Source organism: Symphalangus syndactylus, chromosome 8 (assembly GCF_028878055.3).
Source record: "Symphalangus syndactylus isolate Jambi chromosome 8, NHGRI_mSymSyn1-v2.1_pri, whole genome shotgun sequence".
NCBI classification, from domain to species: domain Eukaryota; kingdom Metazoa; phylum Chordata; class Mammalia; order Primates; family Hylobatidae; genus Symphalangus; species Symphalangus syndactylus.
Genome location: NC_072430.2, coordinates 12,563,670 through 12,581,522, shown reverse-complemented (window position 1 = coordinate 12,581,522; position 17,853 = coordinate 12,563,670). Strand labels below are relative to the sequence as shown.

Below are 17,853 nucleotides of genomic sequence, written 5' to 3'. Positions count from 1 at the left end.
GAGCCCCCCAGCTGCTTCCCCAGGCAGGCCCGTGCCCCCGAGCGCAGCGGGGAGGTCAGGGGCCAGCTCCCCTGCCCGCGCCGTGCCTAAATGACGGCGCTCTTCTCCTCTTGGAAGGAGGTGCGTGGGGACGGCCGGGCCAGCAGCAGCTCCTTCTCGTGGATCAGGCTGTCCAGCAGGTCCTCCTGACGGTAGTTGTGGTAGACCTTCAGGAAGGCCAGCGTGGTGATGGCCAGCCAGGCCAGCCATGAGGCCCAGAGGCCAAACTGCACAGAGGGCAGGGGCAGGATCAGAGGCCGTTGGGGGTCCGCTGTCAGTGCAACCCCCTCCCACCGGCCCCCAGGCTCTGCTCTGCAGGGAAAGGACGGGACTCAGAGGAAGGAGGAGGCCGGGGACATGGGGCAGGGCCAGCTCCCGAAGACCCTGCCCAAGATCAAGCTTCTGAGCTCCTTCCTGCAGCCGGCATCGTTTTCCAGCACCTGCGGCCCTCCCAGAACCCACAGGTGCGAAAGCCCTGGGCACTGAGACCCACCCTCACTCCAGGCCGGCCAGAGGCCCTGAGGAGGGACAGTGGCCAGTGGCAAGTGCTTTCTGCTCCAGCAGCTCAGGCCTGTTGGCTCTAAGGAGGGCGGGTAAACAGCAGAGGCTCCTCCAACCACCGGAATAAATTGACCTTTAGCCGCTGTTTCCAAACAGCTGAAGGAGAAACAATTTAATCAGAACCAGGCCTGAGCCACATTAAGCTGATTCTCGTTTGAGCGTATTTGTCATCAGACTGCACTCACACCTTAATCCAATTGGCACAAATTAGGCCTGAGGCCTCTTGCAGTCACTAAATTTGCATGAAGCTGTCTTTGACAGATCCAGTTCATCTCAGCAAAGAGCATTCAGGCCCACCCATGTCCAGCACCCTTGGAGGGCTCCTGGCCAGGAGAAGCGTCCTCAGGCTAGCCATGGCCAGCAAGGGCCTTCAGAGGCCAGTCTGGGGTCCGGAACTGGACCTGAAGCTGGCAGGCCCTGATCAGTGCTGGCAGGAGCCAGGTGTCTGGTCTCAGCCACCCCCACCCGGCACCCCTCATCTGCGTCATCTCTGTCTGGGGCACACCTGCAGATTTCAAGGGGCAAACCCAATTCCAGGGATCCCCCTCCGGCCCTCACGGACCACTGATGTGTCCCCACATGTCTGCATTTCAGCAAATAGCGTCCCTCAGAGCGGGGGCCACCATGGCCCCCCACCAAGTCTCCTAGGGGGTGGGCGACGCAGCTTATACAAGGGCAGGGTGGCAAATCTGAATTCACAAATGGGATCCCCTGCCTCCTTCCTTGGACTCTGTATCAGCTTCCCCCTGGCTAGGGGACGTCTCTAAGCCTCCAACTCTGATCTGAACAGGACCACCTAGCGCCAGCACCAAAGTCCAAAGCCCTTGTCCCTACACTGGACCCCAAGGATCTGATGCCTGGTTTTGTTTCTGGCACCACCTCCCCCAACACCCGCACACTTCCCACCCCAGACCCCAGGGCCTTGCCACTTCCTGATTCTAACTCACTGTGGCCATCTCCTCCCCAAACCCACCTACAAAAGCCCAGGTCTCCCCTACCTCCTGCAGGAAGCCTTCCCGACTGCTCCCACTGCCTGGTCCCGTTGCTAACTACCTAATCTACACAGGAGCCTGCCTCCTCCTCTGGATGGGGAGAGCTCAGCAAATGTCCAGCAGTAAATGGCCCCCTCCCAGCATTGCAAGCCTCCCTTCCTGCCCACAGCCCCCTACCTGGGCAATTGCAAACTGATCGTAGAAGGCGGAGTTGTCCACGCCCAGCTCCAAGTCGATGTCCTGGAGCTCTTCACAGCTAAAACAGCAGAACATAGGGTGGACGGTGACCACCAGGACAGCCAGTGCGGGACATGGCTGAGCCGCTGGCCAGAGAGCCACGAGCTTTGCCCTACAATGGTTGGGGGGGGGAAGCAGGGAGTCTCTGGGGACACCACGGAGGGTTAGCCTCGATGCCTCCTCCATGGAGCAGGACAGCCTTCAGGGAAGGAAACCTCCAGGCCCCTCCCTGTCCTGGCCCTGGATGGCCAGAAGACGCCAGCTCGGCCTCTGCTCTCGCAGACCCTCTGCCCCCCCAGACCCTCTGCCCCCCATGCCCCACACTCTGAGGATCACCGGGTCTCAGAGGCAGGAGATGCAGGGCTGCCTCAGCCAGACAGAGATGGAGGTGGCGTCCCACCAACACTGCCCAGAAGCTCTGCGCCCATCACAGAGGCATCTGTGGAAGCAGTGGGCATCAGAGGGCCCGGGAGTGAGCCAGGCCTGGACTCCCGGTAGGTGTCCTGCACCCCCAACATAAAACGTGAAGCCAGGACACAGTGACAGGAGCAGGGTGCCAGAGAGAGGGGGCCCAGTGGCCCCAAATCCCTGGAGGGGCTGAAGGGCTGGAAACAGTGTCCGTGAGGCCAAGGAAACTTTGTGTGTCTACCAGAGGTTGCCCACACTCTCGGGAAGCAAGTGGCCCAAGCCAGCAGGCAGAGCTGGGACAGTGCAGGATGAGGCACAGGGCACAGCTCAGCACAGGAGGCCCTGCAGGGCCACACACCCAGGTGCTCACACTTCCTCTGGTTTGTGCCCCAGGTACCCTAGGGTGGAGGCACGAAACAGACAGGCAGGGAGCCCCTTGGGCTCTGCTGCCATTTATTGCAGATGCTGGGGTTTCAGGTCTGGGTTTGCTTAAAGGAAGAACATGGAAACTCTGGAGGGTTCCTGTCGTCCAGGGTTTTGGCCTGGGGCACTGGATGGTGCCCCTCAGGGCTGGGTATCCCATTGTGGGGGGGCAGGCAGTCACCGTGCTCCACTCTGGGGCCCCCTACAAGCCAGATGATGCCCCTGCTAAGATCCCAGAGGGACCACCATGGCTCAAAGGCCTCCATCCCCAACCTGCCTGGGAGCTGACCCTCACCCTGCCAGAAGCTTCCTCTGCTCTTATTCTTCACCATCCCTGTCCCCTCCACCATCTTCCAAACCCCCCACCATGGGGACCAAAGCCCTGAGCCTAATGCTCCCTGGGCTCTCCCATGCAGCCAGCACAGAAGCCCCAAGGTCTCCGGCTGTGTGGCCACACCGAGCCTCCCAGGACCCGGGGCCATGCTGCATGGGATCTGTCATCCAAGCCCTGGTGGCAAGGACGGGGCATCTGGAGTCTCTGACCACTCGGAGCCACCCCCAGCCGCATCCAGCCCTAGGGATGATCGCTCGTGTGTGACGTGTGATGCCGCCGGCTCCTACAGTGGGGAAGGTGTCTGACATTGCGGGGCGGGTCTCAGGGAAGGGGCTGCCCAGGTACGCACAGACAGGGGCACAGTGGGACCAGGGACCGCAGACTCCGGATGGGCTTCATGAGGGAAGATCACCCAGAGCAGGGGCAGGGGTGTCAAGGGATCTTCCAGGGAGGTGGGCCGAGGCCGAGGCGGGTGGGGTGGGCGCACCTGTGGGGCACGGTGCCCTTCTCGGTGATGGTGTCACACCACATGGTGAAGCCCACGCTGACGATGGTGCTGGCAATGAAGACCAGGAAGACCACGAAGGCGCCGACCAGGAGGTTCAGGAAGGCGGAGAAGAAGGAGCTGCAGCCAGAGACAGAGGCGCAGGCTCACTGGAGGCCACCTCCTGGGCGACTCCAACCCCCAGGCTGCAGCCAGAGACAGAGACGCAGGCTCACTGGAGGCCACCTCCTGGGCGACTCCAACCCCCAGGCTGCAGCCAGAGACAGGAGGGGCAGGCTCACTGTTCCCCCTTCCTGCAGTCCCTCGGGCAGCTCCGTGTACCCGCCCTGGGCTGCAGGTCACACCTTCCCAAAGACCCAGGACCTGGAACCCTGGTCCCCACCATTTCATAAAAGAGGCTGCACCCAGGGTGGAAATGAATGACATCCTTCCAAAGCCGCCCGGCCACAGTCACCAGCAACTCTGGCCCAGGTGCTTGTGTCCCCCCAAATCCATATGTTGCAGTCTGCTGAGGGGTTAGAAAATGGGGTCTTTGGGAGGAGAGGAGGTCATGAGGGTGAAGCCTCATGAATGAAATGAGTGCCCTCCTAGAAGAGGCTCCACCGAGCTCCCAGCAGATAAGGACACAGCAAGAGGAACAGGCCCTCGGCAGGCATCGAACCTGGATCCCAGCCTGGATCCCAGACCTCCAGCCTCCAGAAGTGTGAGCAGTAAATGCCTGTTGTTTACAAGCCCCCAGCCTGTGGTGCTGAGAGCATCCATTCACCCGCAGGTCATCAGCGCGTGGCCTGGACCCCTGGTAGGACTTGCTTGATGGGCTGGCTCTGGTTTATCCATTTAAACTTAAAAGGCCAGGCTGTGATTGGGCCCATCTGCCCAGGGCCAGAGCATGGGGAGCGCAGGAGGCAGGGCCATGAGGAAGGAGCTCACTTAGGGCTGGGCCACACTGCCCCAGGGGTCTGAGGCCTCTGCCACGGCGCACATGGCCACGGCTTTCAGAGGATGCTCATGTTTCCTCTCCTGAGGATACCGGGCACGTGGTCGGGACACCCGCCCCACCCGGCGCTCCTGCCTGGCCTGCAAATGTCCACCATCTCTGAATTGCTCCATCAAGATTCAAAGTCCCTCAAATGGGCCTGGGGTGGGCTCAGCCTGGAATGCACACGGAGGCTCCAGGGGGGTAGGGAGAGGGGGTAGGGATAGGGACTGTCCCTCCAGTGGGAGCCCCGAGGGGGGACTTCCTCACGGGCAGACATCAGCACTAGCAGCATGGCTGAGAAGGGGCTGCTCCCGCCTGTCACCTGCCAGCAGGCTCGATGTTAGCCTGCGTGCTGTCAGCACACTGGATCTAAGGGAGGTGACCCACGGAAACAGCTTCACAGTGATCATTTAATAAACAAGGTCTCCCTGGAATCTCAGCCAAGAAAACATCAACGCCACCGTCATCCGAACTCGGCAGCTGCTGCTGAGGCAAAGTGGAGGCCAGCACATTGTCTGTTCATTCATTCAGCAGGCACTTTCTGAGCACCTGCTCGCCCTGTGCTGGGCACAGAAGGCATGTGATACAAAAGACGAAGTCCTGGCCCCGGGAGGTGCCCCAGCCAACGTGCTGAGGATAAACCCAGGCCACAGTGCCCAACTCAGAGCAGGTGGCACCAGGTGCTTTGTAATATCTGGTGCCTCCAAGGAACCTGTCCACTAGCTCCAGCCCCGACCACACTGTTTTGGTGACTGCTGGGCTGACAGCAGAACCACCCCCCAGGAACGGGAGGGCTTGAGCCACCCCAAGGAGTCCCAGACAAGGGGAGAGGACACAGGGACACTCTTAAAAGCCATGGGCTGTGATCCCAACAATCACACCAACGAGGGCAGGACCAGCAGGACTCACACACATATGTGTGGGGGGTGACCAAGCCTCTGCCCGGGCCTCACGGCCAAAGATGGCTGGAGGGTGGTACCGTGCGCCAGTAGACAAGCCACAACCCCCGTCGCGGCGCCACATCCAAAGCTCTCTGAAGACAGAAAGAGCAGCGGCAAAAGTTCGCTGGGATGGGCATGGGGCCATTCTCGGTCCCCCTCTGGTCCAGCGTGCTGTGAGTCTCAGAGCTGTCATACATGGGACTGGCTCCATCCGCCCTGCCCAAGCCTGAATCACGGTGTGCCAGTGACTCCCACATGCTCTTCAGAGTGCGTCTCCTTCTCCATTCTCTGTCTGGAGGCTGAAAGGTGTGGACCATGGCAATGACCCTGTGCCCTCTGGCTTCCGGCTGGGTTTGGGCAATGGGGTTGGGAGGGCGGGAGAGCAAGGTGGGAATTTGCTACCAGGTCCCTCCACTGAAAGTCACTGCTCCTCTCCAGGTGACCCACCCGTCCAGGGGTCCTGTTAGCCAGGGATGGGGACAGCACCACCTCCACTGACCCCAGGAACCCCACAACTTCATCTCTTGTCAACCAGCCCTCCTTCAATTACCCTTCCTTGGGTGAGCCATCTGCTGCTGCTAGGACCCTGAGGACACAGTTCTGAACCCCAAAATCCATCTGGCCTGGGGGTGCAAATGAGGGGCCAGGGGCCTATAGTCACAGAGCAGAGCATAGTAAGCCCACCCCACCTCTGCAGTCTTGAACCAGCTGCTCCACCCAAGCCAAGCAGGAGGTGGTGGCGAGGCACGGCCAGGGTCAGCTCCACAGCCAGAGGCAAGGAAGCAAGGGGTCATTGCCATGGTCCACATCTTTCAGCCTCCAGACAGAGAATGGAGAAGGAGACGCACTCTGAAGAGCAGGCGGGAGACACTGGCACACGGTGATTCAGGCTTGGGCAGGGCGGATGGAGCCAGTCCCATGTATGACAGCTCTGAGACTCACCAAACCCGGCCCGCTGGATGGTGCTGGATTGGGTCAGGGGACAGCCCCTTGCCAGGCTCCCACGGCACACATCCACCCCTCCACCTGCTGGACAGCCCTCCTGCGGTCCTCTCAGGGACGCGGTCCGGCACCCGGCATTCCTAGACTTCCCTGACAGGCCATCCCAGAGACCTCCCTGGAGGGCCAGGCTGACCACAGTGAAGAGAGGAGGCTGGGGTAGGGCCCCTTGCCCAGTGCCACATCCCAATCCTCCTCGAGAGGGTGGGGCAGCACCCTCCACGTCTACAGTATGCGAATTCTAGACAGGCACGTGCACGGCCCAAGCCTCCCTGTGTGGCCGGGCTGCCTAAGGGCAAGGTCTCCCCGAAACACCCTGGTGCCTGTGAATACCTGGCCCAGTGCACCTGAGATATGGCAGAGGCTCTGGGCCCAGGCAACCCACTGTCCCCTTCCCACCGCTGAGCACGGGCCACAACACAACCTCCAACAGGCAGAAAAGCCAATTATCTGGAGACTTCAAACATCCAGCCACGTCCCTGTGAAATGGGCCGATTCTGGAGTCTTCTCCCACGACCAGCTCGAGGAGTTCCCCGTGAGATAGGGAAGGGACCCCAGGCTGGGGCCGCTGCCGGCTGACAGCCTCGGTGTGCTCCTCTCATTCCTTTCTGGTCGGTTTCCAGGGATCCTGCCCAGGCTGTCCAGGTCGTTGAAGAATTGGATGTGTCCAGAGCATCCCCGGATCCAGCTCGCCAGAGGTCACAGGGCCACCCAGCCCCTCCCTCACCAAGGCCAGGCCAGGACAGTGATCAGGAACAGGAGCCCGGCACACACAGGGTTAACCCTGTCTCTCTTCACTGCCGCTCAGGGTGCCCTGCCAGGATGTGCCATCTCCATGGTGACTGCTGTCCTGGAAAGCCCAGCAATGTGAAGGCTCAGCGCCAGCACGGGCAGGCAGATGAGTTTAACGCAGCGCCCCTCCGGCCGGCCAACCACAAACTGCTGCCAGCCCACATGCTCAATGCTCCCTCAGCACAGCTGCCCCAGGCCCACGGCTGCCTCAGCAAACCCTTCTGCCCCGAAATGGCAAGCCCCTCTGAAGCACAGGTGCCATTCCATTCATTCATTCATTCATCCATTCATTCATTCATTCATCCATTCATTCATTCATCCATTCATCCATCCATTCATCCATTCATTCATTCATTCATCCATCCATTCATTCATTCATTCATCCATTCATTCATTCATTCGTTCATTCATTCATTCACTCAGCAGCCTATAATGGAGCATCAAGATGACACCCCTCTGCAAAAAGCTCCCCCCAGACTCTAATTTTCACACTTCTGGGCACGAGCTCTCAGGGTCTGGACTCTGCACGAAAGACACCTCTGTAGGAAGAGGAAGCTGGCACCTGAGACCCAGCCTCTGCTCCACAAGCTCTGGACCTGCCGTGTGCCCCTCAAACAGACCTCAAACAGGCCCTGCCCTCACATTGGCGGGAGGGCAGCTGGGTGGCCCGTGAAGGTGGAGTCCACTTTAGAGGATTAGAGCGTGTGCTGTCCTAACCAGGCCCAGACCTCTAGCGGCCAGAGTCTGATGGGGTCAGCGGGCTCCTCCACGGGCTGGACATCCAGTGGCCATCGATGGCCCCGAGAGCCCTTGTCCACCACATGAGCTTCCTGTAAAGGCCTGTCTCAGCCCCTTGGCTGGTCCTGAGTCCCCTTTACCTACCTGGCACTTGCTCACCTAGTCTATGCAGCTGGACCAACAATTGAGTTGGAATTGGCTGCTCTATCGCTGGACCCTGCAGACCCAATCTTCCCAGGGGTCCAGAACTTCCTGACACGGCAAGTCTGAAGGGTGGACCTGTTGGCCAGATAACTGAGTGTGCACAGGTATCAGGGCCAGGCGACTGAACACAAGGCAGCAGGCCTCAGGACCCAGGTATCTTTCTGTCAGTCATTCAACAAACATTATCTGGGGACTCCTATGCACCATCCCCTGTGCTCAGCCCTAAGGACACAGAGATGAATAAGGTGCATGTCTGCCTTGGCTTCACCCAGCCGTGGGTCCCCTACGGTGGGGTCCCCTAGGGTGGGGACCCATGGCCTGAGATGGCTCTTGAGAGCGTTAACCTTCGCCTACAACCAGAACTCAATGGAGTGCTGACACGTTTGACAGATGTCATTGCACAAGCCGTCTGCCAATGCACTGTGCAGTGCATGAGGTGGGGGACAGGTGGCCACATGACCACGTGACCTGAGCCACTAATTCGTGATGGTCAAGAAGGACACAGGCACCAGATGTCCCTGGAAAAGAGCAGGCTGGGCGGAGGTCAGTGGTGTGAGGATTGGTGAACCCCTGAACTGAAGCAAAGGGGCTGAACCTGAAATGCTCCACCACAGGCCCCTCCCTGACAGCAGGAGCTGCCCAGACCTGACCTCCAGTGGGGTCAAGGCCATGGTGAGCCTCCACAATGTAGCCCCCCTCGACAACCCTAACCCTCACCCTAACCCCCACAGGCCCTGAGCACACCAGGTCATCTAAGGCTTCTTAAATCCCATATGGGCCGGTCAGCAGGGCTGCAGCAGAGGCCACACAGCCGCCCTGCATCCCAGCCGGCTCCACCCCTTGGGAGGATGGAATACCACAAAGAGTGCTGGGAAGGCCTGCAGACTCCCCAGGAACCTGTTTTCTGCCTTTGGAAGGAGATGGTGCTGGCAGTTTGCCACAGCTGACAGACAGACACCTTCCGTGAGATGGTGAGAGGCAGAGCTGCTGTTACGGCATCCCTGGGTCTGCTGCCCAGTGTGTGCGAAATAGACCATACCCTGTGCGACCTGGACTCCTGTCTTGCAAGCTCTGGGGCTCTTTTCTCCCCTCTCCCTGTCCCCCAGCTTCTGGTGGAACCCCCTATAAAATCTCGCATCACTCTGACCAAATAGCTGGGTCCTATCGAGAGAGCCACCCTCTGTCAGCCCCAGCTGGACCATAGGCGCCCTGAGGGACACCCAGGAGGTGGGGAAGACGTGCATGAGCAGTGAACCAACTGTGGCCCCACCTGGTCTGCATCCTTCACCCTCAGCTTCCCAGACTAAAGGGACCTCAAGCGTTGGGAGGCTGACCCTAGTCGCTGGCTGTCCCACTCCCTCTTCTCACCATGTCTCATTCAGGGCGGCTTCCACCTGCCTGCCCTGCACGCACAGCATGGACTGGGCAACTCTCAGGTTTGGCAACATGGGTGCAGATGACGTCTCAAGCCTCTTCTTGGGACACCAGCCCTGGAGTGGGCTGAGGGAAGGAGGACGGCTGCACATGGGCAGGACACCACCCTGCGCCCGGCCTGACCCCCACCTTGAGCACGGCTCCAGCCACACAATTTGGGCCCATGGCCCCACAGTATCTGGGTCCTCCCAGGCTGACAGCCAGCTTGCTACTGACCCCCATCCAGAACCTTAGTGTCGTGGGTTGAATGGTATCCCCCGAAAGATATGCCCAAGTCCCACTCCTGGTACCCGTGACTGTGACTTTATTTGGAAATAGCATCTTTGCAGGTGTAATTAAGCTCTGGATCTCAGAATATCTCCCTGAGTTTAGAGTGGGCCCTGAATCCAGTAACTGGTGTCCCTGTAAAAAGATGGAGGACAGAGAAGCAGAGAGAAGACACTCTGTGAGGACAGAGGCAGAGGGTGGTGGGACAAGTGGGTTTAAGTCCAGTTGGCGGAACTGTGCTGCAGCAGCCCCAGCGCGCTCCTACCCACAGGTGCTGGGATTCTCACCCTTCCTCCAGATTTTGCAGCCCCACTCGGCATAGTCCTGGCTCCCTCCCTTCTCCCTGAAGCCCCTCTTCTTCCCCTCTCTGGCCCCTCTCTCAGCCAAAACCAAGCTGTGGGCTCACAGGGGGTGGGCAACAGGAGGGCCTCCCCACTCCTGCCACCCGCACCCCTCTGAGCCCTTCTCATCTCCCACCTGCGTGCAGGGAGTGAAAACCTACAACAAAGAATGGGGGTGGTGGCAGAGGAGCCTGGGTTTCTTGAGTGCTCTCCTGGAACCTCTGCAGGATCTCGGGCTGCTCCTGGGCACAGCAGGCCTCCGCCCGGGGAGTGGGAGGGCCCACAGAGGGCACCCACAGAGGGAGTGGGTGGGTTCACAGAAGGGGTGGGTGGGCTCACAGAGGGGGTGGGTGGATTCACAGAGGGAGTGGGTGGGCTCACAGAGGGAGTGGGTGGGTTCACAGAGGGAGGGGGTGGGTGGATTCACAGAGGGGGTGGGTGAGCTCGCAGAATGGGCGGGTGGGTTCACAGAGGGGATGGGTGGATTCACAGAGGGAGTGGGTGGGCTCACAGAGGGAGTGGGTGGTCTCACAGAGGGAGTGGGTGGCTTCACAGAGAGGGTGGGTAGATTCACAGAGGGAGTGGGTGGGCTCACAGAGGGAGTGGGAGGGTTCACAACACCTGCAGAGGGAGTGGGTGGGCCCCCAGGGGCCCCCCGGGCGCCACTGGCTAAGGGTGCCACCACACCCCAGGTGAACCAGGTTGTATGGGCTCCCGTATCCTGCCGGAGCAGGAAAGAAAAAGAGGAAAATGGAGGCCAGGAGGAGGAAGGCGCTGAGCCCACAGGGAACAGCCCTCGCCCTGCCGTCTCTCTCCACGCTCCCCAGCCAAGGCCTGAGCTCGAGGTGGGCCTGGGTGGCTCCCCTCCAGACAGCCGCCTGCGGTCCCTTTCCCGGGGCGATGGTGCCAGGTGGGGCTCCCCAGTACGCCTTGTCACTGGGGCCTGGAGAGCCCAGCGCAAGCCCTAGACCGGGCTGGGAGCTGTCGCCGGTCCTGGCGAGTGTGGCCCGGCTGAGCCCCCCCAGGAAGATCCAGGCCTGCTCGGCGATGACGGTGCAACATCTGCAACCAAGGGGGCCGATGCCCGGAAGTGGGAGGTGATGTGCACTTGGGGAGGGGAGGCACTGGCCTTGTACGCAGGACCGGTGGTCGTCATGGTCCCTGGATGTGTGTGTAGACAAAGGGCGGTCTGCGTGGAGGGGCTGAGGGCGGATTGTTGACATTTGCGGGCCTGGGAGCTGCCTGAGAGACGGAGGGACTCGAGCGCCTCCCTGGGGAGGTGGGTCTGGGGGCGCTGGGGGCATGGAAGGGGCGCCGCGCCGGGAGCGGCCCCCACTTACCCCTCGTGTCCCTTGCAGAGGAAGAAGAGCGTGCGCCAGGCGTGCGCGGCGGCCAGCAGCAGAGACAGGAGACTGGCGAGCAGGCTGAAGCGGCAGGCGGCCGGCGGGCCCCACTCCTGCACCGTGAAGCGCTCGCGCTCCTGCACCGTGAGGTTGGCGCTCAGCCACATGCCCTCGGTGAAGAGCAGGCAGCGGCCGCGGAAGCCGTGGCCGTTCTCGGACAGCGGGACCACCACCACGAAGCTGAACAGGAAGGCCAAGAAGTAGCAGGCGCACTGCGCGAAAAGGAAATTGTTGAGCGCCATGGCCGGCCGGGGCGAGAGCGGCGGCGGGGAGGCTGCGGGAGGCTGCGCCGGGCGGGGAGGCCGCGGGAGGCTGCGCAGTGGCGGCGCGGGCGGGTCCCGCGCGCCCCTCCCGGGACGCGTGCGCATCGGCCGAGCGCGGGAAGCTCCTGCGGTCAGCACCGCGGACAGCTCCTGGTGCGCGCGGGCCAGGATCCCGGGGTCCAGGGGCTGGTCCCGGCCAAGACAGAGAAGGGCGGCCTGCGGGAGATGCGGGAATTTTACCAGGTCGGCCTGGGGAGACCGACCCTGTGCCACTAAAGACTGTAGGAGCCACCCGTAAGGACCTCACACAGGCCGACTCTGGGTCCCCAGTTCCTCATCAGCAAGAAAGAAAGGAGACCAGGAGAGAGAGGGCGGGGCGGGGGGTGTTGGAGGACACCCCCAAGGTGCTCGTAGTGAGGTGTAGGAGTGCGGTTTGCAGTCCAGGCTGAAGTGATTCCTTTGCGGGGGTCCCGGAATGCAACGTATGAGGGGAGGGGCCAGATCGTGGAGGAGTCGGGGTCCAAGGGACTGGGACAGAGGTCATCCTCAAGGAGATGGGGAGAGTGAGGCCGGGTGTGGGCAGCAGGGGGTGGACCGGGAGCTTCTGCAGCGCCAGCCCTCCGCGGGGACGTGTGTTACACTGCCTGACACGGGCAGGACCCTGGAGCTGCATTTGTAAGATAAATAATGGGTGCCCCGAGCGCCTCATTAAGGCATCTTTGCTGAGATGGAAATCGCTGAGGCATTAATTAATAGAATTACTGCATTTTCTAGTTGCCTTTAAGACTAAATCACCTTTAGTCCAATTCCCAGAGTGAGGAAGCCCTAACATTGCTCCTCCTGGTTTAAAATTACATCAGCATTTTTGTTGCAAGCACTAAAAAATCTTTTTGTTTTATTGGCTAAGTAATATATGCTCATTTCTTAAGTCAAGTAATAGAGATATGTATACAATAAAATACAAAGCCTTCTCCTCATCCCCCTCCCCTACCCCATCACACTACCGGGGTGACCACTTTAATAGCCTGGCATCTATTTTTCTAGACATTTTGCTAAGCACATAAGCACACATACACAATTAACAAAAATGCTTCATACTATACATAGTTTTTTGAAGGCTGATTCTTTTATTCAATAAAATGTCAAGGAGATTATTCCCTGCCTACACATACACCTATTTTGTTCTTTTTAATAACTGCCTAAGACTCCATTATAACGATGATTCCACAATTTGCATAACTATTCCTCTTAAGATGGATGTTTGGTGTCTCCAGTTTTTCCTGTCTCAAATGCTGTCATGTGAACATCCTTGTACACATATGTTTGTGTGCTTGCACAGGCACTTTTATAAGAGAAATTCTTAGAAGAGGAATTGCTGGGTTATGGGGTATGCACATTTAAAATGTTGACAAAAATTGCCAAACCAGCTTTAAAAATGTTGTTCAGCCAGGCACGGTGGCTCACACCTGTAATCCCAGCACTTTTAGAGGCCGAGGCGGGCAGACCACGAGGTCAGGAGATCGAGACCATCCTGGCTAACATGGTGAAACCCCATCTCTACTAAAAATAAAAAAAGTCAGCCGGGTGTGGTGGCACGCGCCTGTAGTCCCAGCTACTCGGGAGGGCAAGACAGGAGAATCGCTTGAACCCAGGAGGCAGAGGTTGCAGTGAGCTGAGATCGCGCCACTGCACTCCAGCTTGGGTGACAGAGCGAGACTCGGTCTCAAAAAAAATAAAAATAAAAACGTTGTTCAAATTTACCCTCACATCTGGGTTGTAAACCCCTCCCATCCCCGGCTGAGAAACAGCAACTGTATTCAAATCCTGCCAGTTTCCACAGAATGTGCTTGTTGCTGTGTGAACTTGGACTTGCTTTGGCATCACGAGGCTGAGCACATCTTACGCTTGCTACCATTTGCAACTTCTTCTCTTCTGTGGATTGTTCTTCATTTTGCAATCACTTTAAAGTCGGGCCTTGAAGGCCAGCCATGAGGTCAGCAATGGCCACTCTTCTCTTGGAGAATCCATTCAGGGTTTTTACCACTCTTGGAGTATCCCCAATTCTCCCAAAGGGAGCTCACTCAGGAAATTCACCCCCTCCCCTAACTTGGGCAAGAGTGGAAGTCCCATTCACTCATTATCCAGCAGTTTGACCAATCTGAACACATCTGGGGGTGTTACACTTCTAGACTCTGGCCAACATGAAGGAGACCATGACAGCTGACAGGGAACCGCCAGCACTGGAAACCAGAGACTAGGTTGGAAAGATGATTAAGTACCTGCCGTTTTCAAAGGTCAAAGGTGCGAGACTCTGGCATGTCTGTGATTAGTTCTATTTAACCTTCAAAAATCAAAGACTTATCTTGTTTGTATTAGTCAGGGTTCTCCAGAGAAACAGAACCAATAAGATGGAGAAAGAGAGAAAGAAAGAGATTTATTTTAAAGAATTGGCTCATGTCATTTTGGAGACTGGTAAGTCTCAAATCTGCAGGGTGGGCCAGCAGGCTGGAGACCCAGGAAAAGTCAATGGTGTGGTTCTATGTCGTGGCTACAGAATTCCCTCTTACTGGTGGGGGGATGGGGATTGGGAGGTGGGGTCAGTCTTTGGTTCTATTCAGGCCTTCAACTGGTTGGATGAGGTCACTGCTATAGTTTGAATGTTTGTCTCTTCTGAAATTCATGTAGAAACTTAATCCCCAGTGTGACAGTGGGGCCTTTATGAGGTGATTTGGTCCTGTCCTTATGAATGGATGAATCTTTTCATGGATTAGTGGCCTAATGGATTAATGGGTTGTCCCAGGACTGGGACTGATGGCTTTATAACAAGAGGAAGAGAGATGAGCTGGCACACTCAGCCTCCCACCATGGATGTCCTGCACCACCTTAGGTCTCTGCAGGGAGTTTCCACCAGCAAGAAGGCCCTCACCAGATGCAGCACCTCGACCTTTGACTTCCCAGCCTCCAGAAACTGTGAGAAATAAACATCTTTCCTTTATAGATTACCCAGTCTCTAGTATTCAGTTTTAGCAACAGAAAACCGACTAAGACTCCCATCCACATTATGGAGGACAATCTGCTTTACTCAAAGTTCACCATTTAAGTGTTAACCTTGTCCAAAAATACCCCCACAGAAACATCCAGAATAATGTTTGACTACATACCTGGCACCTTGGCCCAGCCAAGTTAACACATAAAATTAACCATCTCTTTATTGAAGAAATTTCCATCTACAGAAAATGTGGAAAACTCCAAAATTTACTTTTAAAAGCCAACATTACATTAATACCAACATCTTATCAAAATTGTGGGGAAAAGAAAGAAATAGGAAATTTCATATACAAATTTGGAAGCAGAACACTTTCAAATAAAATATTAGCACATTGAACACAACCCAATATATTAAGAAAGTAAGAAAACATGAATGGGTAGACTTTAAGTTACAAATAAGAGAATAGCTTTGCTTTAGGAAATCTATCAATGATATGCTACATCAACAAATAAAGGAGGCAAACCCACCTTTGTGTATCAAGGAATATCAAAATGCACTTCGTATCATTGAATATCCACTCCTGATTTAAAAAAAAAAAAACCTCTATGTAAAATAAAACTACCTAAATGTGGTCAAGACTACCTTAAACCACATTATAAATCTGCACCCGTTCAAATCAGGAACAACACAGGAATGCTCGCTGTTGCAACTATTATTGACCATTTTGGGGCAATTCTACCTAATGAACCCAAGACAAGAAAATAAAATAAGCCGTGTAACTATGGAAACAGAGAGGCAAAACTCTCTTTATTGGAGAATAATATGATTCTATACCTAGAAATCTAAAGATACTCTATAAAAATATTATAATTTGCAAGTTAATTTTGTTCTGGGTCTAAAACCTGGCTTAGGTCCAGAAACTGGGCCAGGTGTCATGACGTCTCCTGTCAGGCTGCCCTTGGGATGCTTCCCCTTCACGTCCTATGATGGTGTCAAGTGCACCAGAGTGAGCGATGCCTCTGCCTTTCCTCCAGGGATGCCCAGTCCTGTTGCCCATCTCCTCCACTTTCTGTTGCTCAGGACACGCTGGCTCCTTCTTTGACTTTGCTGCTCATTAGGTTACCTGAGCTCACCTTGCTCCCGACAATTAGGTGGCACCACCTGGTCTGTCTTATCTGGGGATCCCACCAGCTGCATTGTTCTCAGGGCACCCAGTCCTGTGACAGCAGCTCCAACCATCGTCCCACTGAGCTTCTCAGTGATTCTGCCCCCTCCCCAGTGCAACTTTCTTGCTCTGGTAAATGGAGACTCCTCTGCAACCACCCTGCATTCACCCAGGAATGAGGCCTCGGTGGGTGCTGCAGCCTTTGTAGCACAGACACTCAAGCACGCCCCCGTCCCTGAGCCCTTGCCCCCTCTCCCGCCATCTGTCCTAGCCGTTCTATTTTACAGGGTTGAGCATCCACTTTCCAAGCTTCTTAGAGCCACTTAGATGAGTTTTCTGTCACTGCTGCAACAAATTGCCACAACAGCACAAATGGATTATCTGACAGTTCTGGGAGGTGAGAACATCCCAGGGTCAGAAGTCTAAAATCAAGGCATCTACAGGGCTTTGTTCCCTCTGGAAGCTCCAGGGGAGAATCTGTTTCCTCGCCTTTTCAGTTTCTAGAGGTTTCTGCATTCCTTGGCTACTGACCTCCTTGCTCCATCTTCGAAGCCCGTAACACCAGTCCAGCCCTTCTCATGCTCCACCCCTCTGGTCTCTGCAGCTAGAAGACTAATTACGTTGACATTAGACCCATCTGGAAAATCCAGGATGCCCCGCAACCTGAGATCCTCAACCTTAATCACATGCACGGAGTCCCTTTTTCCATAATAGGTAACACACTTATGGGTTGCAGGAATTGGGGTGCGAACATCTTTGGGGCATTATTCTGCCTGCCCCACCATCCTAGGAACAAGTTAGCCCTGCCTCCCAGGGCTCTTGCCTGGTGTTAAACCTTTGTATTCCAGGACACCTCTACCTTCTGGATAAATTCTTTCTTACCCAACATTTATGTTCTACTCCCCTGCCCCGATCCAGCACGCTCTGGTCCAGGCACACACATATCCCTGCCGCCTGTTGGTACATGGTCTTCAGATCCTGCAGAGCCGTCGGGGCATCCTGGCCTCCCTCTCTCAGCAGAACTCATTCTTTGACATTGGTCACCAGCAGGAGAGGTGGAGTGGCCCCTCCTTAGAGGCCATGCATTCTCCTTGCAAAGCAAACCTGTGAATCATCTTCCAACAGGTGTCATGGGTTGACTGCGACCCCAACAAAGACCTGTTGAAGTCCGGACCCTCAGCAGGTTAGAATGTGGTCTTATTTGGAGATGGGGTCTTTACAGAGGTAATCAAGTTAAAAGAAGGTCTTTAGGGTGGGCCCTCAGCCATTGTAATTGATATCTTTGTAAAAAACTTTGGTGATAGACATACATAGAAGTAGAACACCATGAGAAGATGCAGGCAGAGATTGGGATGATGATTCCTGCTAGGAATTTGTCCACCAAAATTCATATGTTGGAAATTCAATCCCCAGCGTGACACTGCTGAGAGGTGGGGACTTTAAGAGGTGACGAGGTCAGGAGGGCTCATGAATGGATTACTGCCATTACTGGGAAAGTAGGTTATTTACCTTGGAAATGGATTCCCTATAAAGAAAGAATTGAACCCCTCTCTCTCTTGCATGTGTGGGCTCTCCTGCCCTTCTACCTTCACCATGAGATGACATAGCAGGAAGGCCCTCAGCAGATGCTGGCATCTGGATATTGGACTCCCAGCCTCCAGAACTGTGAGAAAATAAATGTTGTTTAAGCTGCCCCATCTATGGCACTTAGACTCAGCAGTCCCAGAAAACTCATACACAAGGAAGTGCCTGTCTCTGACAGGGAGGAGCAAGCCCCTTCTGTAGGCCCAGAGGCTTCCAGAAGGCATGGGAGAGCCCCAACCTCTGAGCATGTCATCA

General features: G+C 56.4%; 1 protein-coding gene across 2 annotated transcripts; it reads right to left on the bottom strand.

The window, feature by feature from the left end:
* Positions 1-81: 81 nt before the first annotated feature.
* On the bottom strand, positions 82-11,971 carry TMEM179 (transmembrane protein 179). 2 transcript variants are annotated; one of them, XM_055287992.2, is made up of 4 exons: positions 11,535-11,967; positions 3,482-3,619; positions 1,770-1,848; positions 82-266 (listed from the first exon to the last, which is right to left on the bottom strand). In XM_055287992.2, the coding sequence occupies exons 1-4, from the start codon at positions 11,963-11,965 to the stop codon at positions 87-89; spliced, it is 828 nt and encodes a 275-aa protein (XP_055143967.1). In that variant the 5' UTR covers positions 11,966-11,967; the 3' UTR covers positions 82-86. The 2 variants fall into 2 exon arrangements, with proteins under 2 accessions (XP_055143967.1, XP_055143968.1); XM_055287993.2 differs by lacking the exon at positions 82-266 and adding an exon at positions 686-1,001 and having other exon boundaries at positions 11,535-11,971.
* Positions 11,972-17,853: the final 5,882 nt, after the last annotated feature.

Bases quoted from the DNA above. Each gene is read 5' to 3' on its own strand.
- TMEM179 (XM_055287992.2), bottom strand. From the start codon at position 11,965: ATGCGCACGCGTCCCGGGAGGGGCGCGCGGGACCCGCCCGCGCCGCCA. The intron at 1,849-3,481 runs GTGCGCCCACCC...CTGCTGTTTTAG, and splicing joins AAGGGCACCGTGCCCCACAG to CTGTGAAGAGCTCCAGGACA. The intron at 267-1,769 runs GTAGGGGGCTGT...CCCTCTGTGCAG, and splicing joins ATCAGTTTGCAATTGCCCAG to TTTGGCCTCTGGGCCTCATG.